Source organism: Paramisgurnus dabryanus, chromosome 24, assembly GCF_030506205.2.
Source record: "Paramisgurnus dabryanus chromosome 24, PD_genome_1.1, whole genome shotgun sequence".
NCBI lineage: Eukaryota > Metazoa > Chordata > Actinopteri > Cypriniformes > Cobitidae > Paramisgurnus > Paramisgurnus dabryanus.
In genome coordinates this window covers 530,368-558,233 of record NC_133360.1, presented here as the reverse complement: position 1 = coordinate 558,233, position 27,866 = coordinate 530,368, and the positions used below count along the sequence as shown (strand labels likewise).

The window sequence follows — 27,866 nt, the reverse complement described above, 5'->3', positions numbered from 1 at the left end:
GAATCTGTCTCTCACTGAATCTGTCTGTCCATCTAGTGTATGATGTTAATGATTCATTTGGTCTTATAATCAAATTCCATCAATGTTACTGTGAGGATGTGAGTGTGTGTGTGCGCGTGTGTGTGTGCAGGTTGATTCATGTTATAAAGGGTGTGACTCTGTGAGGAAGGGTGTAATAACACACACACACACACAGGTGAGCGGCTCTTTAAATATAAAGGAAACACACTCAGCACATATTTGTATTTCAATCCTTCACACGCGCAGAACTAAAACATTCACACTCGTAACGGTATGATTTTATTCAAAGATTTTATTTATTTAGACCGAATGCTTTGTTAATCTCAGTTGTGTTTTGATAAAGTTCTGATTTTTTCTTTTAGATCGAGAGATTTTTTGGATGAAGACTTGGACTTTATTTATCACCGCAGGTTTGTTGAGATTTACAGATTACATTGATTTAAATCATACACTTAGAAATGTTTACAAGTATTATTCCATTACAATATCATAATGTTTTAAAGATGTAGCATGTTAGGGTTAAACCATGATTTTAAGATATACTGTAAAAACACAGAGCCCTGGCACTAAAGATATGTTATTATTAATATTGGTATGTATTTCTTGTGTAGCTCTGTCTGCTGTATGTATAGCTCAAAAAGACTGCTGGCATGGAGCGTGTTATCCACCGACGGGTGATCTTCTGATGGGTAGAGAACAGAACCTCAGAGCGTCTTCAACCTGTGGACTCATGGGCTCTGAGGTCGTCTGTACCCCTCATGGAAACGTGAGACCAAACCTCTGATCATTCTACAACTTTAAGACAAATTAAATAAATAAAAGTATTGAATATCTTTCTCTTTCTGTAGACGATGAAATGTTGTCCATGTGATTCACGTTACCCAGCAGCGTATAACGCTCACACCATCCAGAACGTTCTCTCCAGCGCTGGACCGACCCGATGGTGGCAGTCTAAGAAAGGTGAGATATCTTCTGTTCAGTACCTCTCAGATCTTCTTCTCTTCTGAATCCTGTTAACATGACCGTGTTTGATTCCAGATGAGAATCCCGTCAGCCTTCAGCTGGATCTGAATGGGATATATCAGCTGGAAACTCTCTTTCTTTCGTTTAAGGTATGAGATGAAAGAATAATGATGTACCTGAGGGTCTGTGATCTGAAGCTGTGCTGTATAACATCTCCTCTTCTGTCCTGTAGGGTCCAAGACCTGAGGCTCTAATCATTGAGAGAACGAAGGATTTCGGTCGCACCTGGCAACCCGCCCTGTACTTGGCTGCAGATTGTCCATCTACTTTTCCTCGGGTGGATACCTCGCTTCCTCGCAGCCTCGATGGGACTTACTGTTTTACACTGCCATCCACCGGTGATAATCCCTATAGAGACCAGAAAGTATGAACTTCAGTGATTATTATTGTTTTTTTAACTCATGAAAACATTTGAATGCATTAATAACAAATACTCTGTCTTCTCAGGTTCATTATTATCCTTTACGACAGTTTGCAAACATCGATCTGCCCAACGATTATAAAATTGAAGGTGAGATATTGATTCAAGTTTGATTTATCAATATTTGACTCATTAAATGATTCGTTCATTATTCATCTGTTTTTTATTTGTTTACAGTGGCGTCTGGTTTTACTGGTCTGCGGGTAAATCTGACTCAGTTGGGTCGTGTGCCCAGTATGCCAGGCCGCCGTCTGAGTCAGTTTTACGCCTTGAGAGAAATGAGAGTAATCGGCTCCTGCTTCTGTCACGGTCACGCCAATCGCTGTCTCCCTGACCCCACAGATAATATAAAGGTAATACACACACAAAACACACACACACTATAAACTCAACACAGTACAATGTTATAGTTGTGTTTTTGTGTGTGTAGGTTGGAGGAACGTGTGACTGTCAGCATAACACAGCAGGTGTGAATTGTGAGCGATGTGATGATTTTTTTAATGATCTGCCATGGAGACCGGCGGAGTACAACAATCCACACACCTGCAAACGTACGTTTACACACTACACACACATCTAAGCTAGTGTAGTATGGGTATGGTAGTGTGCACACTGAATGTGATGTAATCTGTGCTGCCCCCTGCAGGCTGTGATTGTAATAATCACTCAGACCGTTGTCACTTTGATCCGTTGAGATACGAGGAGACGGGTCGCAGAAGTGGAGGGGTGTGTGACGCCTGTATGCATCACACCACAGGACCAAACTGTGAGAGATGTGCACTGAATTACTACCCAAACCCACTGAGCGACATGAGGAGCCCAGACGCCTGTCTGCGTGAGTCACACAAATACATACACTTTACTCATACACACAATCACTAATGATGATGAAGATGATGATGAACGTCTCTTTCTGTCTCTATGCAGGTTGTCAGTGTAACTCTGTAGGTTCTCTGAACTCAGGTCAGTGTGATGCAGTGACAGGTCAATGTTTGTGTAAAGCTCATGTGGAGGGTGCAAATTGTGACCGCTGTAAACCTGGATACTACAACCTCAACGACAACAACCCCAGCGGCTGCTCCAGTGAGTCTTTGACCTCTCACACTTCACTCCTGACCTCTCACACTTCACTCCTGAACCTCACTGAACCTTTCACACCTTACTTCTGAACATCACTGAACCTCACACCTGACCTCTCACACCTCACTTCTGAACCTCACTGAACCTCACACCTCACACCTGACCTCTCACACCTCACTTCTGAACATCACACCTGACCTCTCATACCTCACTGAACCTTTCACACCTCACTCCTGACCTCTCACACCTCACTCCTGAACCTCACTGAACCTCACACCTGACCTCTCATACCTCACTGAACTTTTCACACCTCACTCCTGACCTCTCACACCTCACTCCTGAACTTCACTGAACCTCACACCTGACCTCTCATACCTCACTGAACCTTTCACACCTCACTCCTGACCTCTCCTGCCTTACTCCTGAACCTCACTGAGCCTCTCACACCTCTCTGAACCTCTCACTCCTGAACCTGTCACACCTCACTCCTTTTCACACACACACAATCATTATTGATTATGATGATGAATGTCTCTCTTTGTCTCTGTGCAGGTTGTCAGTGTAACTTTGCAGGCTCTCTGAACTCAGTTCAGTGTGATGAAGTGACAGGTCAATGTTTGTGCAAAGCTCATGTGGAAGGTACAAAATGTGACCGCTGTAAGTCTGGATATCACAACCTCAATGCCAACGACCCCAGCGGTTGCTCCAGTGAGTCTCTGACCTCTCACACTTCACTTCTGACCTCTCACACCTCACTCCTAACCTCACTGAACCTTTCACACCTCAGTCCTGACCTCTCACACTTCACTTCTGACCTCTAACACCTCACTCCTGACCTCTCACACTTCACTTCTGACCTCTCACACCTCACTCCTGACCTCACTGAACCTTTCACACCTCAGTCCTAACCTCTTGTTCCTCATTCCTAAACCTCTCACATCTCACTCCTGAACCTCACTGAACCTTTCACACCTCACTCCTGACCTCACACACCTCACTCCTGACCTCTCACACCTCACTCCTGACCTCACTGAACCTCTCACACCTCACTCCTGAACCTCACTGAACCTTTCACACCTCACTCCTGACCTCACATATCTCACTTTGAACCTCACTGAACCTCTCACACCTCACTATTGAACCTTTAACACATCACCTCTGAACCTTTCACTTCTGAACCTCTCACACCTCACTCTTGAACCTTTAACATCCACCTCTGAACCTTTCACTCCTGAACCTTTAACACCTCACTCCTTTAACACACAAACACACAATCACTAATGATGATAATGATGAACCTCTCTTTCTGTCTCTGTGCAGGTTGTCAGTGTAACTCTGCAGGTTCTCTGAGCTTAGGTCAGTGTGATGCAGGTCAATGTTTGTGCAAACCTCATGTGGAGGGTGCTAAATGTGATCGTTGTAAACCTGGATACTACAACCTCAACGCCAACAACCCCAGTGGCTGCTCCAGTGAGTATCTGACCTCTCACTCCTGACCTCTCACACTTCATTTCTGACCTCTCACTCCTGACCTCTCACATTTCACTCCTGAGGTACACACAATCACTAATGATGATGATGATGATGATGATGAACGTCTCTCTTTGTCTCTGTGCAGGTTGTCAGTGTAACTCTGCAGGTTCTCTGAACTCAGGTCAGTGTAATGCTGGTCAATGTTTGTGCAAAGCTCATGTGGAGGGTGCTAAATGTGACCGCTGTAAACCTGGATACTACAACCTCGACCCCAACAACCCCAGCGGCTGCTCCAGTGAGTCTTTGACCTTCGACCTCTCACACCTCACTCCTGTACCTCTCACTCCTGAACCTCTTACACCTCACCTCTCATGCCTCACTCTTGAACCTTTCACACCTCACTCCTGTACCTCTCACTCCTGAACCTCTTACACCTCACCTCTCACGCCTCTCATGCCTCACTCTTGAACCTTTCACACCTCACTCCTGAACCTCACTCCTGACCTCTCACTCTTGAACCTCTCACACCTGACCTCTCACACCTGACCTCATACGCCTCACTCCTGAACCTCTCACTCCTGACCTCTCACACCTCACTCCTGACCTCTCACTCTTGAACCTCTCACTCCTGACCTCTAACACCTCACTACTGACGTCTTATGCCTCATTCCTGACCTCTCACACCTCACTCCTGAACCTCAACCCTGACCTCTCACACCTCACTCCTGAACCTCACTCCTGACCTCTCACGCCTCACTCCTGAACATCAATCCTGACCTCTCACACCTCTCTCGTGAACCTCATATCTGAACTCTCACTCCTCACACCCGATCTCTCACACCTCACTCCTGAACCTCAACCCTGACCTCTCACACCTCACTCCTGAACCTCTCACACCTCACTCCTGAACCTCACTCCTGACCTCTCACGCCTCACTCCTGAACATCAATCCTGACCTCTCACACCTCTCTCGTGAACCTCATATCTGAACTCTCACTCCTCACACCCGATCTCTCACACTTCACTCCTGAACCTCACTCCTAACCTCTATTAGTCTCATTAATGTCTATAAGAAATCACAGAAATATAGATCAAGTTATCTGATTATCTGTCTGTGTTGTATGTTTTCAGAGTGTTTGTGTAGTACTGAGGGTTCAGTCAGTAGTGTGTGTGATCAGCTGACAGGTCAGTGTTTGTGTCGACCTCACGTCGAGGGTCTGGTATGTGATCGCTGCTCTACTGGATACTGGAACCTAAAATCACCCCATGGCTGCCAACCATGTGACTGTGACCCTAAAAATGCCCGCAGTACCACCTGTGACCAGGTACACACAAACACAGTCATAATTTAACAAACATACAAACACGAAAACATCCTCATCATGAGTGTTTTTTGTTGTTTTTTTAGTTCACTGGTCAATGTCAGTGTCGGTATAGTTTTGGAGGCCGGACCTGCAGTGGTTGCCCTGACAACACATATGGGAATCATCTTATTGGCTGTCGACGTAAGTGTTTCATACTAAACAAAAATGCAACAAATACTTGTTTAAAAACATCAATAACATAGTCTTTCTCTCTCAGCATGTGACTGTGACCCATCTGGCACAGAGTTGGGTGGCTGTGATAAACTCACAGGTCTGTGTCGCTGTAAGCCGGGCGTTACAGGTGCTCGCTGTGATTCCTGCAAACGTGGCCACTGCGACAGTTTCCCACAATGTCCGGCTTGCCCGTCCTGCATCTTTACTATGAACACAGAGCTTCAGAACCTCACACTGCTTCTGGATCATCTGTCCAACAACAGGATCCCTGAAGGCACATCAGATGAAGTGAATCGAAAGATCAGACGTCTGCAGAACACACTGACAAAGATCCAAGAGTCCATGCTTGTACCACCATCATCCAGCGACACACTGATCCAAACCCTAGAGAAACTGGACACACTCAGGTATAGCAAAATAACAAATGCTGAATAGAAACAGATCAATCTAATGCTTCATCAATTTGTTAACTTATGGACCCTCTTTCAGAACTCAAATGAAGGGTTTGACTAAAGATCTGTCACCCCAGCCGTCAGATCCAGACCTGGAGAAACGTTTAGATGAGCTCGAGGAGTTAATGTCATCGATACGACTGGAGTACTTGGCTAAGAGAGACGCTATTAAAAACATTGATACATCCAACAACACCGGTCAGTACAGTTATTCTGTTTAAGAGACAAAATGTGAAAAGTGTATGGATTTATTATTTATATGAAAAAAATTACCGTTTTTTCCAGGCTCATTTAACGCTATCCAGAATTCGTATGACACGTCGACAGATGCCCTCAAAAAAGCTGAAGCCGCTCAGGAACCCCTAAAGAAATTGACTGAGACCAGAGACAAAGCCATTAAGGATCTGAACAGAGTTCAGCCGGCCAACACCAAAGATCTAATCAAACTGAAGGAGGATTTGGCAACCCGACCAGATCTGACTCCCGCCGCAGAGAAGGTGAGATTAAAAATCGTATTTTAGTACGAAGATGTGATCGTCCACAACAGATAAAGAGGTTAAAGAATATATCTCATTGTCAGGTGTGTGGTAGCACTCGTGTGGAGCCCTGCACTCCTCAACAGTGTGAAGGTGATGTTTGTCCTCCTCCTGGAACGCCACCGTGTGGACCGGAGGAAAGCTGCATAGGAGCGCTGCCTAATGCCAACAAAGCTGTTCAGAACGCAGAAGACGTGAAAGACAAACTGCGGGATCTGAACGACAAGATCACCAAAGCACTAACACAGGTATACAAACGCACATTAATATACATCCATACATATAAACTTGACAATGACAGCCGAGTTAACACATCTTTGCACAACAGATACAAGAAGCTGATGATTCAGCCAAAAAGGTGAGACTTTCCACGGACAACCTAGCCAATCAGATCAAGCAGGTACGTGACAATGTGGACGGAGATCTGAAGGACGCTAAAGACTTCATCAGTACACTGAAAGACTACTTGTCAGGTAAAATACAACACAACTTAATATATATCCATACGGGGTAAAATAGGATAAGAAGAAGAATAAAACCCAGCATCTCTCTTTCAGCTCCTCATTCTGATCCAGATGAGGTTCAGCGTATCTGTGAGAACGTTCTGGAGGCCAAGTTACCTATAAATGTGGAAAATCTGAAGAAGAAACTGAAGGAGATGCAAGACCTGGCGTCATCTCTGCCCGACAGCAGCAAAGTCCTGGAGTCCACCAAACCAGAGCTGGAGAAAGCCCGAAAATTACTGGAGGAAGCCCAGAAAACACGGTACTGATCTCACATCACAACCACCATCCACATATAATTTACAATTATAGTTATTGAGTATTTTATTAACGTTCCTCTCCAATACAATCTAGAGATGCTGCCTTCGGCATACTGAATGACACTGAGAGCATTCAGAAGTCTTTGGATGAAGATGAGCCTGTGTTGGATGACCTGGAGAAGAAGATCCAGAAGAGTCTGGACATCGCCAAGAACGTCAAGGAGAATGTCTGGAAGGTCAGTTTGTGAAATTGATACACTAAAATCTGCTTGACAAAGGTAAAATATATTTTCTGAAACATGCTTACAGTCTGATGTCTGTCTGTCTGTCTGTCTCAGATTGAAGATACGTTAGCTCCTGTAGAGAAGGGCATTGAGGGTGTCACAGGTCTGGTGGATGAGATGCGTCCTCTTTTGGACACGCTGAAGAAGGACATCCAGACGGGAACGGGACTGGCAGATGACGCTCAAGATAAAGCAAACGAAGCTCAGGATGAAGCCGATCAAGCCGCAAAGGTATCTTCATAACTCATCAGTATGTGCTTCGATCTAAAGATAGATATGTGTTATTTAAATATGTGTGTGTTTAGGACCTGGAAGCACTGAAGGATGAGATTGAGAAGCTCAGAGAGGCGGCAGAGGCGAATAATAAAACTGGTGAAGTAGGAGATCGCTTAAAGACGCTTCAGGATGTGGCGTCTACTCTTATCTCAGACACCGCAAACATCACCACTGCTCTCAAAGGTAACATCCACACACTGAACAACACCCAAACTGACCATCACTAATATTAACTGATGCACAAACCATATTACCCGCCCGTCGTGTGTGAAGAAATAATGTTTCATTTGTGTTTTTCAGATAAAGAGGCAGAGATAAAGAAGGGTACAGAGGAGCTTCTGAAGAAAGCTGATCTACTCTCAGGTCTGGATGCTAAGCTGGAGACCCTGCGAGAGGATATTCGGCAGAAAGTCACAAGACTGAACCTGTGTCAGGGTTGATCATGCTTGCTGATGTCTCTATGATGTCACACCGATGTCCCACTGATGTTAAATAATAAATAGTTATTAATGTCAAATGATTCCATGTTGATGTCTGATCAAATAATCTTGAATCAATAAAGAGATGTTGAATATCATGCTTGACTCGTTCGTCACAGTTAACACAGGTAGAGTGCATTGTGGGATAGCATGCAGTGGCCTCTGTTGTAGGCTTTACATTCACTCAAGAAAAGGTGAAGTAAGGAATAAATTATGACGGGCTGTTGAATTATTTGAAAATAATGCACACCCAAGGTGGTAATGCGGCACCATGCAATGTGCATCATTTTTAATTATACCACGGGTCCGTTGAATGTTGCATTCTGATTGGCTGAGAAATGTTCCGTGGGTATGCATTAATTTCTGATAACCGCACACCTAACTTCTCAAATGTCTTAAAAATAGACTCCAGAGCAATGTTTGTGGTAACCGTAGTATGAGGAATAATTGACTCCAGTCCTTTGAATTATTTGAAAATAATTCACACCCGCGGTGTAGCGGCACGACGCGAATTGCAACTTGGGTGTGCATTATTTTCTTATAATTCAATGGCCCGTCGTCAATTATTCCTTACATAATTTAAAGGACCGGAGTCAATAATTCCTCTTACACCACTGTTACCACAGACATTGCTCTGGTGCCTATTTTAAGACATTTGAAAGGTTATGTGTGTGTTTATAAAAAATCAACACCCATGAAACATTATTGAAAAATAATCAACACCTATGAAACATTTATCAACCAATCAGAATAAAGCACCCTGGAATAAATTACTTTTTTACTTAGTATTCTTGGCTTGTTTTCAGTAAAAATATCAAAAAAATTCTTAAATTAAGATGTATTTTCTTGATGAGCAAAATTACCTAGGAAAATAAGTCTAGTTTTAGATAAGTAAATTAGTGCTTAAAACAAGCAAAAAATCTGCCAATGGAATAAGAAAATTTTTCTTGAATTAAGTGTTTATGAAAAAAATAAATTTTTTCAAGAAAACATTTCTTATTCCATTGTCAGATTTTTTGCTTGTTAAGCACTAATTTACTTAGTTTATATATATATTTTTTGTCTAAAAAGTAGACTTATTTATCTAGGTCATTTTGTTCATCAAGAAAACACATCTTAATTTAAGAATTTTGAGATATTTGTACTGAAAACAAGAGAAAAATACTAAGTAAGAAAGTCATTTTTGCAGTGTATAATAGGAAATAAAGGAGAATAAATGAAATCTCTAGGACACCGTGAATGATTTTTTTTAATTCTTTATTTCATACAGCAGTGTTTGTGTTTGTTACAGCAGGGATCTGTGTCAGTACACACTTCATTAGCTCCTAAAGTAAGAGTTTATATGTGATGATAATCATTTCATAATATTATAACAACGAGTCTGGAGGATATTAAACAGTAGTTTATCTGCAGTAGTTTACTGTACACAAATCATCAGTTCTGACATCATCAAACCTTCCCATGATGCACCATGGCATAAATAACAACTATTGTACATAAATATACAATCAGTAGATATAATTTATACAATAAACAAATCAGATGATCTCAATACTGTCTTACAAAGCATTCCTGAGCAAAATCATCATTCAATGTGTGTGTGTGTGTGTACCTGGTAATTATCACGTTGTGGGGACCAATTGTCCCCACAAAGATAGGAATACCAGTTTTTTTGTGACCTTGTGGGGACATTTTGATGTCCCCATGAGGAAACAAGCTTATAAATCAAACAAGATGATGTTTATTGAAAATCTAAGGTACAAGAAAGGTTTTTGTGATGGTTGGGGTTAGGGAATGGGGCAGGTAAGGGGAATAGAATATACAGTTTGTATGGTATAAAATGCATTACGCCTATGGAATGTCCCCACAAAACATGGAAACCAGAATGTGTGTGTGTGTGTGTGTGTGTGTGTGGTTGGCACTTGTGTAACTCTTGATTCAAGTTGTGGGTTTGTTGTGGAGATAATCCCTTAAAGAAATAACACCGCACAAATCCATCTTTTGATGATCTGGAAAGATAGAGAGAGAGAGAGATAAAATGATTAAAATAAGTGTATAATATCATGAGCCAGTCAATGTTGTGGTCTGAGCAATCCCTCACATCATCTTCATTTGACTGACAGCTGTCATTCACCAGTCAGCTGATTACATCACCGAGCAGACTCCGGTCTGCAGAGACTGACCACGCCCATCCGCAGCACCCGTTCTGAATCACACAAACACTGATGAGTGAGTTCACTTGAGTTTAGTGTGCTGTCTATGTAGAAGAGAAGAGAGTCATTGTACCTGTCGGCGGCACAGGTCAGATCAGATTCAGAATGATACGAGTGCTGTCCGCTTTCACTGATGACCAGCGCGTGCATCGGCTCACTGTTACAGGCCTTCAGCGGGCCGCGCCTGATGATGACATCACACTGAGGAGACAGGCTCATGTGACTGCACGATAGGTTGCCATTGGTGTCCAGCTCGTCTGCGGGCGGACTGACGGACGAGACGTCCATCACCTCGATCGATGGCGGTGGGGTGGAGACCACAGGATCCGCATGAGCAATCTGGAGCCGTCGCATGTGCTGAACTACAACTGTCGCATTAATGACTCGCTGTAACACAAACACACACGCACACTGATGTAAGTGTGATACTGGTAAAGGATTTGATGACCGTGGACTTAAACAAGTTATAATTTACATAGACATAGTGGAGAATATCTCACCTTCCATCTGGATTTGGCAAAGTTTTTCTGGATCTGTTGACAGACGGACTGATAGATGTTGTCATTTTGAGCTGTCACACCGATAATCCTAAAAAACAAACAGCATTTATTTATCTCTTTACATATCAGTCTATATCAATGATAACACAATGAGATGCTGACAGAAGTTTCTTACCATGGGTGATCGAGCGCTTGTTCAGTTGTGAAACGTTTACTGGGGTTTTTCTCCAGCATATGTCGAATAAAATCCTTTGCTACAGAAATAAACAAATTGAAAATGTTAATATTAAAAGTGTTTGATTTAACAGTTTGTCATTATCAGAGTTTCTATAAGACACTTTCTATGTATACACAACAATGATGGAGTTTTTCCTTATGCAAATTATGCGTAAAGAAATATTGACAGACAACAACACAGATATGCAGAAGTGGTTGGCATTGTCACACATCTAAAAGTAACAATTCAATTGAAAGTAACCATCAAATCGAAAGTAATTGTTAAATCGAAAGTAACAATCAAATTAAAAGTAATAGTCAAATCGAAAGTAACCGTTAAATCGAAAGTAACAGTCAAACCGAAAGTAACCGGCAAATCGAAAGCAATCGTCGAAATCGCCAAACCGGAAGTTATAGTCAAAAAGAAAGTAACCGTTAAATAGAAAGCAACGATAAAATCGAAAGCAATCGTCAAATCGAAAGTAACCGACAAATCGAAAGTAACCGACAAATCGAAAGTAATTGTTAAATCAAAAGTAACCTTCAAATCGAAAGTAACAATCAAATCGAAAGTAATCGTCAAATTGAAAGTAATCGTCAAATCGAAAGCAACAATCAAACCGAAAGCAACCGACAAACCAATAGCAAGTAATCGCCAAATCCGCAGACCTGAAGTTATTGTCTAATCGAAAGTAACTGTTAAATTGAAAGTAACGATAAAATCGAAAGCAATCATCAAATCGAAAGTAACCGACAAATCGAAAGTAACCGTCAAATTGAAAGTAACAATCAAATCAAAAGTAACAATCAAATCGAAAGTAACTGTTAAATTGAAAGTAACGACCAAATCGAAAGCAATCGTCAAATCGAAAGTAACCGACAAATCGAAAGTAACAATCAAATCAAAAGCAATTGTTAAACGAAAGTAACTGGAAAATCGAAAGTAATCAAATCGATAGTAACCGTTATATCGAATGTAAACATCAAATTGAAAGTAGACATCAAATCGAAAGTAACCGACAAATTGAAAGTAACAATCAAATCAAAAGTAACAATCAAATCAAAAGTAACTGTTAAATTGAAAGTAACGATCAAATCGAAAGCAATCCTCAAATCGAAAGTAACCGAAAAATCGAAAGTAATTGTTAAATCAAAAGTAACCATCAAATCAAAAGTAACCGTCAAATCGAAAGTAATCAAATCGATAATAACCGTTAAATCGAATGTAAACATCAAATTGAAAGTAGCCGTCAAATAGAAAGTAACCGACAAATCGAAAGTAATCAAATCAAAAGTAATCATTAAATCGAAAGTAACCGTCAAATCCAAACTTCTAATGTTACAATCAGTTCATGATGGACAAAATCAAGTCCCACATTTTTTCCTTATTTCAGGAGCTGGTTCACTTGGATATGTGTCATGATAGGGAAATAAAGACAATTGCAACGTCTGTTTTATGCTGCTTTTAACACAAAATATGCATGCGAATGACATCACAGCACAATTTTTGTAGTTTAAATGGAGAAAATAACAGTATCGTTGTCAAATGTTTGTGCATTCAAGTCCCCAAAACAAAGATGTTGTGTAAATGGATTGTCAAAATGCATTAAAAGTTTTCTGTCATTTTTTAGCTGAAAATGGTATCGGCTCACCCGACTCTGAGATGTTGTCCCAGTACGGGGAGTGAAACGCATATTCTGCCTTCATTATTTTGGAGAAAAGTCGCGTTTCGTTCTCCTCGTAGAATGGTGGATATCCACACAACCTGATGAGAATAAAACACAGCAGTGTTTATGTAAATATATATAGATATATAGATATAGTCGAACAGTTTACATGTGAATCTGCATGAGACTTACAGGACGTATGTTATAACTCCAATAGACCAACAGTCCACAGCTTTACTGTACGGCTTATGAGCCAAAACCTCTGGAGCTGAAAACACAAAGAAACATCAGATATTACAAACATACTTCCATATATGTGGAGAGATGTTTATGTGATGTGTGTGTGTGTTCGCACCAACATATCCTGGTGTCCCACAGGCTGTGGACATCACATCATGATCAGACATCTTAGACAAACCAAAGTCACTGATCATGATCTTAGCATTTTCATCTGGACTGTAGTACAGTAAGTTCTCCGGCTGTAGACAGAGACACATACAGATACATAACTCCATAATATAAAGTGTGTGTGTGTTTGTGTGTGAGATGTGTGTGTGTGTGTGTGTGTGTGTGTGAGATGTGTGTGTGTGTGTGTGTGTTTTCTGACCTTCAGGTCTCTGTGAACGATGCTGTTTTGATGCAGGTATGATACAGCCTCCAGGACCTGTTTGACCACATGACTGGCATCTTTTTCTGTGTAAACACCTCGATCCAGAATACGATCAAACAGCTCTCCACCCGAGACCCTTCATAAACACAAACACACAACTCAATATACACTGAACAAAATCTGTGTGTTTCTTTAAACATAAGATTGTGTGTATGTGTGTGTACATGTGTGTTTTTCTGTGTGTGTATTAGACACTCACAGCTCCATAACCAGATGATAGTGTGTTCGGGTTTCATAGAAATCCACCAGACCCACCACATTACTGTGCTTTATCCTGAAAGAGAGAGAAAAGAATAAGATAAAGGAAATGTGGTGTTGGTTTACGTGTTTGTTTCTGTAGTGTTATGGTCTTTATGGTCTGTGGTGTTTTCTGTCTGTTGTGGTTTTGTGTTTGTGGTGTTTTTGTATTTGTTATGTGTTTGTGTCTGTAGTGTTATGATCCATGTTGTATGTGGTGTTTTAATTTCTGTGGTGTTGATTTATGTTGCTTTTCTGTCTGTGGTGGTTTTGTATCTGTGGTGTTTTGATGTCTGTGGTGTTTTTCTGCCTGTAATGTTATGGTCTGTGTTGTCTGTGGTGTTTTGTGTCTTTAATGGTTTTTTGTTTGTAGTGTTATAGTCTGTGTTGTCTGTGGTGTTTATCTGTCTGTGGTGTTTTGTGTCTGTGGTGTTTTTTGGTCTAAAGTGTTTTAATGTCTGTGGTGTTTTTCTATCTGTGGTGTTTTGTGTCTTTAATGTTTTGGCCTGTGTTGTCAGTGGTGTATGGTGTTTTTGTGCCTGTAGTGTTATGGCCTGTGTTGTCTGTGGTGTTGATGGTTTAGGGTGTTTTTGTGTTTGTTTGTTTGTTTGTTTGTTTGTTTGTTTGTGTCTGTAGTGTTATAGTCTGTGTTTTCGTGTCTGTGTGGTGTTTTGTGTATGTTGTGTTTTTCTGTCTGTGGTATTGGTTTATGATGTTATTGTGTCTGTGGTGTTTTTGTGTCTTTAATGTTATGGTCTGTGTTGTCTGTAGTGTTGGGGTATGGTGTTTGTGGTTGGTGGTGTTTTTCTGTCTGTGGTGTTTTTCTGTCTGTAATGTTCTGGTCTGTGTTGTCTGTGGTGTTGGTTTATGATGTTTCTCTGTCTGTGGTGTTTTAATGTCTGTTGTGTTTTGTGTCTGTGGTGTTTTTGTGTCTGTTGTGTTTTTGTGTCTGTAATGTTATGGTTTGTGTTTTTTGGTGTTTGTGGTTGGGGGTGTTTTTCTCTCTCACCTCCTCAGAACTTTGATCTCATTCTCCAGGTTTGAGTTGTGCAGCTGTTTTTTCTTCACACACTTCAGGGCGTAAAAGTTCCCAGTCGTTCTCTCTCTCACCAGAAACACTTCAGAAAATGAGCCCCTACACAAATACACAACACTCCTAAGTAACAACACACAACAGTGCCACAGACATACTGCATAGAGAATCCCTGCAGATGTTCAGCTGAGATCCTGAGAATCTAATCAGTGTACACGAGGCCATGCTGTGTGTGTCTGTTTGCGTGTGTGTGTGTGTGTGTCTTGAGCTTTACCATGTCTCCTGTCCGTAAGATTAAACAGCATGAGTGAGTTGCATAAGAGACCCTAATGACTAATTACCCACATTACCTTTAATCTCACCTCAATCTACACACCTGCAGTCAGAAAACTCTTTAAACGTCACGTAACTTCAATAAACACTTTCTATTTCATCAGCCAATCTTTAAAAAATCAGATAGTCTAGCGTGTAGTGTGTTGCATGCAGATGAAGTATGTAGTATGCATTAAGCTTAGTGTCAGGTGTATACTCATCATGGTTGGCACAAAGAAAGAGTTACACTGACAAACATCAGATGTAAAGACACATGAGTGACATCATTACAGATCTGAGGATTTATAAACCTTCATCTTCATTAAAACTATTGATCGCTGCAAGTTAATGTAAGTCTGGAGAACACCTTCACTGATTGGATGATTATTTTTGAGATAAAGGCCAAGATCAGAACATGACCATTGTCACAGAATGTGCTGTAATCCTCACGTACACAGACGACAGGGAACAATACAAACACTCTAAATATAATTACATATACACATATCATTGATCTGACAATCTACACACACCTGAACACGCACACACACAAAGACACACGCACGGTCAGTAATCCTTTAATGCACTCAGGTCTGGATGTTCTCTGCTGTCTGTGTTCTCATTCAGTAGATGATGAAGATTAACAGGTGTCTCAAACTAAACTCATATCTATAACAAACATCATCTCATCAACACTTCAGAAGAGCTGACACCGTCTCATAATCCTTTATACTGTATGGTTAAAGTACGTATAACCTCACACTGCTTCATAATGATTTATAACACCTCTTCATCTTTCATCATCATCATCATCATCATCATTCAACAAGCTCTTCAATTCTTTCTCAATAAGAACAAATGAGAAAAAGCTTCATTGATAAAAATGGTTCATGGCTCTCAATCCTTTAATCTGTCTCAGATTACCATCAATACTGTGTGTGTCAATGAGTGTGTGTGTGTATTTGTGATAATCTTGTAACAGAGATCAGTTTCAGAATAACAGCTCTTGATTATCATTGTCCTGATAATCAGTCTGAATTATCTCAAACATTACCGCACTTTAAATTAAATATATTTGATACTTACGAGCCCAGGACTTCTTTAAAATCAAAGATATCTCTTATATTGTTGGTAATTTTCTTCCAGCTGCATTGGATCTCCTTGCGTCCCATCACGGCTCAGATTCTGTGACTCCTGTACAACACAAAAACTGATGCCTTATACGATCATCTATCAGATCATGTCTGATCTCAATCTCTTATACGAATGCAAACGGTCACAGATTCTCTGTCTGTTTCTAAAAAGAGTTTTAATCTGATCTCAGATCTGTGATCTCTCTATGTAGGTTACTGTATGTATGATAAACTCTCACGAAACACATCAGATCATTTAATCCAATATAATAAATAACACTTTACAATAAGGTTGAATTAGTTAATGCATTACTAAACATAAACTACCATGAACAATGCATCTTAAGCATTTAACAATGTGAGTTCATGTTCATCTCAGCATTTACTAATATATTATTCAAATCAAATGTTGTATTGGCATGAACTAACATTGACAAACATTAATAACTGCTGATAAACCACATTACTCGTTGTTAGGTCATGTTAGCTAATGCATTTACTAATGTTAACAAACTTATCCCTACTGTAAAGCATTACAAAACATTTTTCAACATCATAACATCATTCATTCAAATATGTTTGATAAACTTACATCTGTGCAGCATTATAATACTAAAAAATAAATGCTTGAATGCATTGCAATCTAATAAATCTTTGGTTCACTGAATTAAACATTTACATTTAATGTCTATTAATAAAAGAAATAAGTTCCTTTTGTTATCAATCACAGAATCCTAATAAAACACAAACTCTTATCATTATTCATTGAGATCAGATGAGAGATTAGATTCTTACCTGTGGATGAGATGTGTTAGGAGAGACTGATGAACGAATGCACCTGTGCTGCTCTTTATCACATGCGCTCACACACAAGATTCAGGGACGGATTAACTCTGTGACGTCAACCAAACCCAGCCTCTAATAACCTCTTTAACCACCTCAACCTTCATCAAAAATCATTTTATAAACTCATCATACATCATGTAAAGATCAATATTATCTTGATATCTTTAATATTAACTGAATAAGATCAAGAAATCAATGTGAAATCTAATTTTAATGCTGCAAATCAGGGTCACATTAACACAGGCCGCACAATGTTAAAGAATAAATGTACAGTAAAAACATAAATCATCAAAAATGTAGTTAAACAGATGAATAAATCTGGTTAAATGTTTGAATATAAATATAAAGCATCTGTTGTTTATGGTTAGCTGGTCAATCTCAGCACATGGTAAACGTGTTACTTTAAATCTCTTATCACCTGTCATTACATCATCACATCTCAACATCATTACAGGGACTTCAATCTTAACTCATAATAATATCTCTCTCTATATTGTGTGTATACATATATTACAATAAAATAAAATACTATACTAATATTTGTATTATATAAATACTGTTTAATGTCAGTCAATTCAATTTAGATTAAAATACATTTTAAAAATAGTTTAGTTTAACAACAAGTTGGAAAAGTTAAGCTGTTAAATGAAAAGAAAATTAAGAGCACTTCCAGATCCTCCTGATCATTCTGAGCTGTGATTGGCTGCTCAGTGAGATGGGGCGGGCTTTAAGTTTCTAAATATGACCTGTTACTTATTTTAAGAAATATAATTTAATCTTTACTGTGCACTGCAAATAAATTACTTTCTTACTTAGTAATTTTGTCTTGTTTTCAGTACAAATATATAAAAAAAATATTAAATTAAAATAAAAAAATTGATGAGCAAAATCTAGTTTTATACAAATTAAGTGAATTTGTGCTTTAAACAAGTAAAACTATCTGCCAATGGGGTAAGAAAAAAATCTCTTAAACTCTCTTAAAAATTTCTTTAACACTTAATTCAAGAAAAAATTAAGAAAAATTAGCTTACCCCATTTTTTTTTGCTTGTTTTAAACACAAATTCACTTATATTTGATGTTTTTGTCTAAAAACTAGACTTATTTTTAGGTGATTTTAAAAATGCATCTTGTTTTAAGAATTTTTAAATATTTGTACTGAAAACAAGACACAAATACTAAGTAAGAAAGTAATTTTTTTGCAGTGGGTGCATTTGATATAATCCTATTTAATTGAATCAAAAATCTCTTATTGAATAGTACTGAATATATAAATGTTAAAATATTTTCTCTCCTAAACAAAAGATCATTGAAAACGATGCACCTGGTGAATAATTATATGTTAATCTGTATTATTATTATTCTGTTGTTGTGGTTTCACAGGAGAAATAACAACAATCAAGTCTATTCAATCTGTTTGTATTCATTATTGATGTGTGTTTGAATTCAGAATAGATACAGAGGACACCAAGCATATTTAACATTATAATCCACTGCTATTAATGTTTAAGATTAAATGGAACAGAGAAGACACCCAAACCAGACACAGTTCACCTCAAAATGAACAGTCAAATGTTGTTTCAAACCCATTGACTGATTTATGTCACTTTTAGAGTCAAATAACAACACAAACACCATCAATGCTCCTTTACACTTTTAGCAGTGAATGACTGGAGCTCTTAAACATAAAGTCATCAGTATTATAATACAGAAGATCACTGATATTACTGTAACGCTCCAGGCCAGCAGTGGGCGCTAATGTGAAGTCAGACATTTGTAAACATCACACACTATCTCAGCAGTCTCATTCGTGCACATCAATTATAATAAACACATGAATAATGTAAACATACTTGGGTGACACTGCCCCTCCTCTCACAGGCTCCTCCCCTCTCTCTGACTCCACCCCCTCCACTGAATCTTCCCTGGGTTCGTCCGGAGCAGAACGGCGTTGATGGCACAGACCTGCATCTGACTGAATATAAATATCAATTCTGTCACGTGTGTCCAAACATTGAAGGTCATGCATGATCAGGATGTTTGTTACCATGGAAACAGCATCATCATCATCATTCTGGTTTAGGGTGAAGTTCATTCAGCCCCGATTCATCCATCTGAAACAACACATTCACACAGACTACATGTGTCACATTACTGTGGTACATGGGTGGTGGTATCAGATTCACACACACGCACGCAAACACACATAGATCACATAGACAAAACTAGAGACTAAAACGCAATATTTGCTGTTAGAAAGTGAAATTCTCACCGGTGTTTGTGTGTTTGTGTTGTGTCTGTTCAGAGATAAAGAGTCAATGATAATCTCATTAACACTGAATGTTTAAGCACTGATCTGAAATCAGATCTCCTGGTTTAAACCTGTGGATCACTAACCACATGACTGCTCCCAGATCAGATAAGAACACATAACATGAAGTCTGACTACAGTGTGTGTGTGTATGTGTGTAGTGCTTTAGGATGAGCTGTGTGTAGCAAACAAGTGAGAAAGCTACATGTACCTGTGAATGATCTCTGTCATGATATCATGTGACTGATTCCTGTTGGAAACGAGTTTGTTTTGAGCTCAGACTCAGCGTGAGATGAAGCGATGAATTCAGACTCACGGTGAGACACGGAAATCTCACAGAACACACACAATAGAGAGAGAGAGGACGAGTTTTGCTGCCCTGGGGTCACATTGTTCATACAACATCTGCAGATCACATAACACACACACACACACACACACACACACACACACACACACACACACACACACACACACACACACACACACATAAACATACAGAGAGAGAGGGAGAGAGAGAGAGAGAGAGAGACTCCTGCTGGCACTTCACAAAGATCCACCCATAAAACACACACACATACAGTACATGCTCTGTTGTGGTATATATCTCCATGTTTTATGAATAATGTAGTGTTTTATTGAATTGGTTCAGATTGACATGGGTTATCCTGTGACCCTGATGAAGGTTCAGTTTATGAGTTCTTGAATAACTGACCCTACAGAGAGGAAACAAATCAAACCCAACTCTGGTCCACGACCTGTAGTTCAGCAGGAAATCCACACAACAGACCGGACACAGGTTTAATGAAGAACATCATTTACCCTTAAAAACACAACAAACAACCTTCAAAAACACCCATATGACTAAAGTGACCCTAAAAAAACCCCTCAAAACACTCCAAATCACAATAACAACCCCATAAATACTTTATACAACCATCAAAAACACTCTTAATTACATTTATTTGTATAGCACTTTTACACTCGCAATGGAGCTTTACAGAAGGACACACCCCAAACAACTCCAAATACAATTCTCAGAAACATCCCGGGAAACACTAAAAAAAAAAGGGCGACCTTCGGATACACACCAAGCGACCCTCAGAAACACCCAGAGGCAACCCTCAGAAACACCCTGGGGCAACCCTCAGAAACACCCAGGGCAAGCCTCAGAAACACCTTGGGGGACCCTTAGATACACCCCAAGCGACCCTCAGAAACACCCCAAGCCAACTCTCAGAAACATTCCGGGCCACCCTCAGCAACACCCTGGCACAACCCTCAGAAACACCCTGGGGGACCCTTAGAAACACCCCAAGCCACTCTCAGAAACACCCCAAGCGACCCTCCGAAACACCCCAAGTGACCCTCAGAAACACCCAGCGCCAACTCTCAGAAACACCCTGGGTCACCCCCAAAAACAACCTGGGGGACACTTAGATACAACCCAAGCTAACCCTCAGAAACATTCCGGGCCACCCTCAGAAACACCCAGGCGCAACCCTCAGAAACACCCTGGGGGACCCTCAGAAACACCCCAAGCAACTCTCAGAAATACCCCAAGTGACCCTTAGAAACACCCCGAGTGACCCTAAGAAACACCCCGAGCCAACTCTCAGAAACACCCTGGGCCACCCTCAGAAACACTTTAAGCGACTCTCAGAAACACCCCGAGCCAACTCTCGGAAACACCCTGGGGGACCCTCAGAAACACCCCAAGCGACTCTCAGAAACACCCCAAGCGAACCTCAGAAACACCCCAAGTGACACTCAGAAACACCCCGGGCCACCCTCAGAAACACCCTGGGGGACCCTCAGATACACCCCAAGCGACCCTCCAAAACCCCAAGTGACCCTAAGAAACACCCCGGGCCACCCTCAGAAACACCCTGAGGGACCCTCAGAAACCCCAAGCGACCCTCAGAAACATCCCAAGTGACCCTCAGAAACACCCCGGGCCACCCTAAGAAACACCCCAAGCGACCCTGAGAAACACCCTGAGCCAACTCTCAAAAAACACTCTTGGCCACCCTCAAAAATACCCTGGGGCAACCCTCAGAAACACCCCGGGGGACACTCAGAAACACCCCGAGCCAACTCTCAGAAACATCCCGGGCCACCCTCAAAAACACCCCAGGGCAACCATCAGAAACACCCCAAGCAACCCTCAGAAACACCCCGGGCCACCCTGAGAAACACACAACCCTGAGAAACACCCCAAACCCTCAAAAATTTCCAAACAACCCTAAAAACACCCCCAAATGATTGGGCAGCCCTGCTTCTTCAAATTCATGAAACAGCACAGCTGAATGTCCTGTGAGTTTACTCAGTATTTTTATTTGAATGTTCTTCTGATGAGTAGAAGACATCAGCAGTCTGTGATGCAGCTCATCAAGTCACAGTTGTGTGATGGTCAAGCGTTCATAAAGATTAAACAATCCTCTTAAACCTCCTCTCAGACCTACAGACATGAGCAAATTTGATCTGCAGTAGAGTCATCAGTATGAGGAATTAGCAGCACTGATATGACACAAATACATGAGGTCTGTAATATAAAAGTTTACAGTTAATACAGTAGATGTGTTGCTCTTTCATTCAGTTCATTCAGCACAGGAGCTCCTGTAAAAGTCTGAATATCATTCAGTCAGCTGTGAGAAACTAATAAACAGTGATTAAATAATGAATATAAACATGATTTATCTGAATATAATCACAGTATTATTTCATAATGTGTTAGAGGTTGTTAGTCAGTAATGATATATTCTTCATTCTGTTGTTCTTGTGTCTCTGTGTTTTGATCTCTCATAGCAGGAATGAAGGTCCATTCACGCCATGAATTAAAAAAAAACATTTGTTGGACCCAAGAAAAACCAAACATCTTTCTGCACTACAGGCATCATTCAGTGTTCATCTGCAGAGACCGAGAGTCTCTTAAAGCTCTATAGAGACATTCACAAACCGACCCGAAACAAAGCAGAAACAGCAGAACAGATCCAACGTGCAGCAATGATGATCCCAGACCTTTGACCTGCACAACCTCATGATGTCACTGCAGGTCCAGATCAGAGCTTCGTTCATCATCGATCAGTAATAAATCATCTGATCCTGTAAAAGTCCAAGTGTTCGATAAAAACAATAATAAAAGTTCACAGTGATTGGTCAGTCAGTAAACTATGAGCGGGCTCAGTACATGTCCCTGTAGATCTCCTGCAGTAGAGGATGAAGAGACGTCTCCGATTCAGTTTTCTTGATCTTCTGCACCAGCTGTGCGTTCTCTGTCACCATCTGACGCAGGTCTGCGAGCTTCTGCAGCAGTCTGGGAAAGATGAAGCTTGCATCCGGATGATTCATCTGCAGATGAAGATTAAGAGCTTGCAGGATGTTGTCTTGTATTTGCTCCACCTGAGAAACGTTCATCAGACCCGGACGATCTACCCAAACACAACGTACATGTACAACACAAGTTAAATACTGCAACAAATCAACATTACAAAACGCGGAGGAAAGCTTTTTCACCTCCGCACAGGATAATAGCAGCAACAAACAGAGCGAGATCGCTGTCGTCCAGCTCCAGAGCATTAAACTTTACTGCAAACTCAAATTTGGGCTCCATGATCTCGTTGAAGGGCTTGCGGAGACTGCGGAGAAACTCTCTCGTGACGAAACCTTTTCCATTCGCCACCAGCAGACCGTCTTTATTCATCAGCGAGGGCAGCATGGCGAAGATCGCCTCGTGGACACCATACTTCAACAGGGTCACCTACAGGAGCGAAGAGGAGATTTCATTCAGTTGAGCTACAAACAGAAGTGCATAACATTATCGCCTGATTCTCTGTTACCTGGTCGTTCAGGAAAAGGTCGACAAATCCCGGGATGCTTTTGGAAAACTCTGTGAGTTCTCGGACTGTCTCTACTGTAGTGCACTGACAGCGGTAGAAGACGTGAACGCCGATCTCCTTGTTAGTGGGAGCTCCGTTAATCACCTGATTCCAGACCAGCCCGTTCTCCGCCTGCCACAGTGAGTCCATGTCATGAATCACAAACGGCTGAGACACAGAGAAGAAGTGGAACATGTTACTACTGTTAAACAGCTGATAGTTGATCACTAGTGATTCTGACGCTGGTTACCGGGTTGCCGTTGGTTTTTCCCGTCAGGATGTTTCGGGCTTTCTTCTTGGTCATATTGAGATTCTTGAGGTAGGCGTTGTTGACCCGTTTGGCGAGGGTTTTGAGATCTGAACCTCCAGAGTTCTGACAGCTCTTTTCTCCAGCTAACAAACCTGCAACCAGTTTACGCTTCTCCGACTCGGGCATACGTCCATACCGGATCGCTACACAGTAACACACAAACAATGACATTCAGTTCTGCAGAGGATCAAAGGGGGTTCTATTGCGTTATTATTGTTGATGTTTATTCACCATCATGGGACATTCCAAGCATCAGGCATTTCTGAAAACGACAGAACTGACATTTATTCCGACTTTTCTTTTGGATTTTACAGCTCCGTTCACATTTCTCATATTCCAACTTCATACGAATAGTCCTTCTGAAAAAACCCTGCGAGTTACAGACGGAGAAAGACAGGGAGAGTTTACAAACCATCAATTCAAAATGGGTTATGATGTTGGTGATCTCTGACCCCTGACCTTGCAGCCCTCACAGGCATGAACACCATAGTGAAATCCTGATGCTTTGTCTCCACAGATACGACACTCGACGTTTAGCCCCGCCTCCTCATGACCCTGCTGGAGCGGCGCTGATACAGACGATGCTTTTGAAAGATCTACAAACAAACAATTAACAATGTAGAGTTTATATACAGCTCAGGAACCTTACAGCTTAAACCACAGGTGAAGGAGCATGAAAGTGTGTGAAAGTGCATGAGACAGTGTGTAAAAGTGCACATTTGTGAAGGTAAACAAGAATGTTTAAAAAGTGCAAGAGTGTTAAAAATGCACTAGACGCACGGGTAGGCCACGTCGGTCCTGGAGTGCCGATGTCCTGCAGAGTTTAGCTCCAGCTCTAATCAAGCAGACCTGAACAAGCTAATCAAGGTCTAAAAAGTCACCTGAAACCTACATGTAGCCAAGGTTTTATCAGGGTTGGAGCTAAAATCTGCAGGACATCGGCACTCCAAGACCGACGTTGCCTACCCCTGCTAGAGTGTGCAAAAGTGAACAGGAGTGTGTAAAAGTGTGCAGCTTTATTTGAAGAGTGATTTCTCTCAACTCAACTTTTGTAACATCATCATCACCTGCAGATGCTGTGTTCGGTTCAGGACTGGCTGTACTGTGGCTGGCGTTACTTTGGTCTTCCGCTTCATTTACATCTTGACGATTTGTGTCCCAGCTAAGCTCCTCCCCCTGCAGGTCTAAGATCTGCTCGGGTTCTGCCCTCACATTCAGATCGAGATTAAGCTCCGCCCCTGCACGAAGCTCAGACAGCACATCCTCCAGACGCTCATCATCAGGGGTGTGGCTACCACACGAGGAGGAGTCTTCATTCTCCATACAAACTCCGCCCACTTTCCCTGGATCTCCACTCAGTTTGCTTCTCATTGACAGAGCGAGCGAGTCTCCTCCGTCCATCTCGAATAATTCAAAGACGTTCATGAGCGACTGCAGTCATTACTCACCTGAGAGACGCAAACACATTAATGATGATGTCATTTAGCTGATACTAAATATAAAGTGACGGATTTACTCTGAAAGTATTTTGTTGAACAGATGTGATAACAGAAGAGTGATTTGACAGCTGTGATACTGAAGACCTGCTGTATGATCACCACCACCCAACAGCATGCAATGCATTGTGGGAACTAACACATACCAGCTGTACAGACATGAAACATCTGTGACCAAACAAATTAAATCCATCAAATCAGACGCACACACACAGTTACCACAACTTCTGAACAAACACAGAGAATAGAGAGCAGAGGTCATTGAGACTGCAGCCTGCAGAATCTGCCTCTCGGTGGAGCTGCCTCTCACCGGAGGTTCAGTGAGGTCGGCTGGTGAAAGTTGATTTCTGTTATGACTCCTAATACTTCAGATGACTGGTTTATAGGTCAGACTAGTGTGTTGAACTAAAGCAGATTTCCTGTGATCCAAAGAACCAAACGCCTCTGCTTCAGTGTTAAATAAGAGCAGATTAACGTCTAATCTCCTGCAGAATTTCACATACAGCAGCACAAGTCGTTTCATGTCTGGAGTTTAAGGATCTTCTGTAGTCTCCTAAACTTTTTATAAGAAACATGCAAAAATCATGAAACGTGATAATACCAAACTCATCTTTAAGAGCAAATGATTTTGGTTTATAGATAACTCTAGAGCATTGCATTTGCAGCACAAAAGGTCATGGGTTCGAACCCAGGGAACACAAGTACTAAAAAATGCAGCTTCCAATGCACTGGATAAAAGTGTCTGCCAAATGCATAAATATATAAATATAACTAGGCTGTTTATGTGCGGTTATTACAGATCATTTACAAATGAAATGCATGCATAACTATTTAATTATGATGAATCTTCATGTATGACATCTGAAAGCAGAAATAACAAAGAAGAGACTCTTCTGATATCACACTGAACTTTCATTGATCAATGCATGCATACATTAACACACAACACAACATCTGATCTCATGACTGTCTGAGCATCACTTTCACCCTTATACACAAACAACAGATATTACAGACAGACAGTCTGCGGTGTGTTAGGAAATGACACACATCTTGTGCTCAGATATATTGTACACAAAAAAAACAGATATAGAAGCACACAACTAACCCATACACTTCATATAAATGACTTGAGATCAGTACTAATGAGAAACTCTGTCAGGGCTCTGTGGGTACATGAACTCTTAAAACCAAAAACATTTCAAAGTTCACAGTTTATCGACTGCGAGTATTGTAAGAGTCTTTGGCCTTCAGACTTCTCTCTATATTTACATAAACACTTAAAGTAAACTCTTATGAATGACGTCACATTTAACTAGTTTATAACACTGACTGAACGTCATTGATGCGTCAAAAGATTAACCGCGATTAATCGCATAAAAAATATAAGTTTGTGTTTGCATATATAATAATTATGTATATATACATACACACATACATGTATAAATGTAAGAATTTTTTATTTAAGTATTTTTGTAGTTTGTATATAATTTAAAATATATTTAAAAAAAATTCTATATACATATGTAAATGTTTCTTAAGTACATACGCGCATGTGTTTTTGTATTTATATATACAAAATAATAACACACAGTGTAATAACACAGTGTTCTCAGTTAGTAAACACAGTAATTCAGTGCCAAGTGTGTATATATGAGTGTGTATATGTGTCTGTGTATATGTGTGTGTACATGATTTTTTTATGTGTGTTGCAATAAAGTCTGTCTGATATCACCGCAAAACAAATAACTCTGACCAAACACCCGTATGTCAAGTCATCTATCCATCTAATGTCTATCTATTAGATAGATAGATAGATAGATAGATAGATAGATAGATAGATAGATAGATAGATAGATAGATAGATAGATAGATAGATAGATAGATAGATTTTGTCTGTCTAAGTTGTTAGGTCCCGTATGGAAAAGTTTGGGAAACTCTACTACTAGTAATAATCTGATTAGTTTGAATGACATGTGGTATTTAATCCCTCACGTGATCACAGATAACGTCAACACAAACTTTCTTTTAATATGAATATAAACTCACGTTTAGTATCCGATGAGTAGTTCTCGACAGTTAAACACATTAAAACAAACAGAAATCTTCAGATTTAAACTCTTACCTCTTCATCTAGACGCAGTTAAACACTTTCAATCCGCGTCAGTGATGATAAATTAATTAATTCTCATATCTCTGTAGTACAACGGGACGCGAACCGCTCGAGCGCTCCGCATGCGCGTCCACAGACAACCGGCGTTATGACGTCACAGAAGAAGCGCGCTCCGCTCATTTAACCCTGTATGAACCTACCGCGCGTATTACGTACAAGTTCAGTTTAAATGATGTAAAGTTTTATACTGTGAACATATTTATGATTATTTAAAAACAAAACAACAGTATTTATATTTAGACGACTATACTTATAATTATCTTGACTCTGTTGTACCGCTAGATGTCGCTATTTGCTTATTAAACACAATAAAAGCCCATCATTAAAATTACCATGGTTTTATGGATATTTAATTTAATACAAATCGTAATCAGTCTGCAACAAAAAAACAAAAAAAAACAAGGTCATTACACTTTTAATAAAATAAAACCATAGTTATGTGCCCATTAGGCCTCCTATTGTTTTTGTCATGATCAGATGTGTCTGATGAGTCTCTGTCATGTGATTATCTGTTATCAGACACTGCT

At 40.5% G+C, this 27,866-nt stretch overlaps 3 protein-coding genes across 5 annotated transcripts; 1 reads left to right on the top strand and 2 right to left on the bottom strand.

The window, feature by feature from the left end:
* Positions 1 to 180: 180 nt before the first annotated feature.
* lamb3 (laminin subunit beta 3) lies at positions 181 to 8,444 on the top strand. 2 transcript variants are annotated; one of them, XM_065243184.1, is made up of 26 exons: positions 181 to 292; positions 384 to 431; positions 633 to 787; positions 870 to 981; positions 1,060 to 1,133; positions 1,217 to 1,408; positions 1,492 to 1,555; positions 1,643 to 1,818; positions 1,896 to 2,016; positions 2,112 to 2,300; positions 2,393 to 2,548; positions 3,098 to 3,253; positions 3,866 to 4,015; positions 4,164 to 4,313; positions 5,150 to 5,343; positions 5,427 to 5,523; positions 5,600 to 5,963; positions 6,046 to 6,206; positions 6,294 to 6,505; positions 6,589 to 6,792; positions 6,873 to 7,017; positions 7,102 to 7,309; positions 7,402 to 7,543; positions 7,646 to 7,822; positions 7,897 to 8,050; positions 8,168 to 8,444. In XM_065243184.1, the coding sequence occupies exons 2-26, from the start codon at positions 401 to 403 to the stop codon at positions 8,305 to 8,307; spliced, it is 3,924 nt and encodes a 1,307-aa protein (XP_065099256.1). In that variant the 5' UTR covers positions 181 to 292; positions 384 to 400; the 3' UTR covers positions 8,308 to 8,444. The 2 variants fall into 2 exon arrangements, with proteins under 2 accessions (XP_065099256.1, XP_065099257.1); XM_065243185.1 differs by lacking the exon at positions 3,098 to 3,253.
* Positions 8,445 to 9,607: 1,163 nt separating this feature from the next.
* camk1ga (calcium/calmodulin-dependent protein kinase IGa) lies at positions 9,608 to 17,260 on the bottom strand. The gene is made up of 13 exons (XM_073813542.1): positions 17,123 to 17,260; positions 16,281 to 16,388; positions 14,859 to 14,984; positions 13,812 to 13,886; positions 13,550 to 13,688; positions 13,298 to 13,421; positions 13,135 to 13,210; positions 12,928 to 13,040; positions 11,235 to 11,313; positions 11,060 to 11,147; positions 10,633 to 10,946; positions 10,448 to 10,552; positions 9,608 to 10,355 (listed from the first exon to the last, which is right to left on the bottom strand). Exons 2-12 carry the CDS (start codon positions 16,364 to 16,366, stop codon positions 10,492 to 10,494), a joined length of 1,281 nt encoding a protein of 426 aa, XP_073669643.1. The 5' UTR covers positions 16,367 to 16,388; positions 17,123 to 17,260; the 3' UTR covers positions 9,608 to 10,355; positions 10,448 to 10,491.
* Positions 17,261 to 22,644: 5,384 nt separating this feature from the next.
* Positions 22,645 to 27,430, bottom strand: pparda (peroxisome proliferator-activated receptor delta a). Of its 2 annotated transcripts, none has more exons than XM_073813541.1 (8): positions 27,292 to 27,430; positions 24,719 to 25,118; positions 24,130 to 24,268; positions 23,902 to 24,040; positions 23,611 to 23,813; positions 23,322 to 23,528; positions 22,999 to 23,242; positions 22,645 to 22,913 (listed from the first exon to the last, which is right to left on the bottom strand). In XM_073813541.1, exons 2-8 carry the CDS (start codon positions 25,093 to 25,095, stop codon positions 22,666 to 22,668), a joined length of 1,557 nt encoding a protein of 518 aa, XP_073669642.1. In that variant the 5' UTR covers positions 25,096 to 25,118; positions 27,292 to 27,430; the 3' UTR covers positions 22,645 to 22,665. The 2 variants fall into 2 exon arrangements, with proteins under 2 accessions (XP_073669642.1, XP_065122282.2); XM_065266210.2 differs by having other exon boundaries at positions 24,130 to 24,266; positions 24,738 to 25,118.
* Between the last annotated feature and the right edge of the window lie 436 nt (positions 27,431 to 27,866).

Coding starts and splice junctions, on each gene's coding strand:
- lamb3 (XM_065243184.1), top strand. CDS start 401: ATGAAGACTTGGACTTTATTTATCACCGCAG. Junction 1,134..1,216: donor CTCTCTTTCTTTCGTTTAAG/GTATGAGATGAA, acceptor TCTGTCCTGTAG/GGTCCAAGACCTGAGGCTCT. Junction 1,409..1,491: donor ATCCCTATAGAGACCAGAAA/GTATGAACTTCA, acceptor CTGTCTTCTCAG/GTTCATTATTATCCTTTACG.
- pparda (XM_073813541.1), bottom strand. CDS start 25,095: ATGAACGTCTTTGAATTATTCGAGATGGACGGAGGAGACTCGCTCGCT. Junction 24,269..24,718: donor GGTGATGATGATGTTACAAA/AGTTGAGTTGAG, acceptor TTGTTTGTTTGT/AGATCTTTCAAAAGCATCGT. Junction 23,529..23,610: donor GAAAAACCAACGGCAACCCG/GTAACCAGCGTC, acceptor TCTGTGTCTCAG/CCGTTTGTGATTCATGACAT.
- camk1ga (XM_073813542.1), bottom strand. CDS start 16,366: ATGGGACGCAAGGAGATCCAATGCAGCTGGAAGAAAATTACCAACAAT. Junction 13,887..14,858: donor GAGATCAAAGTTCTGAGGAG/GTGAGAGAGAAA, acceptor TCTCTCTTTCAG/GATAAAGCACAGTAATGTGG. Junction 11,314..12,927: donor GGACAACATCTCAGAGTCGG/GTGAGCCGATAC, acceptor TTATTTCTGTAG/CAAAGGATTTTATTCGACAT.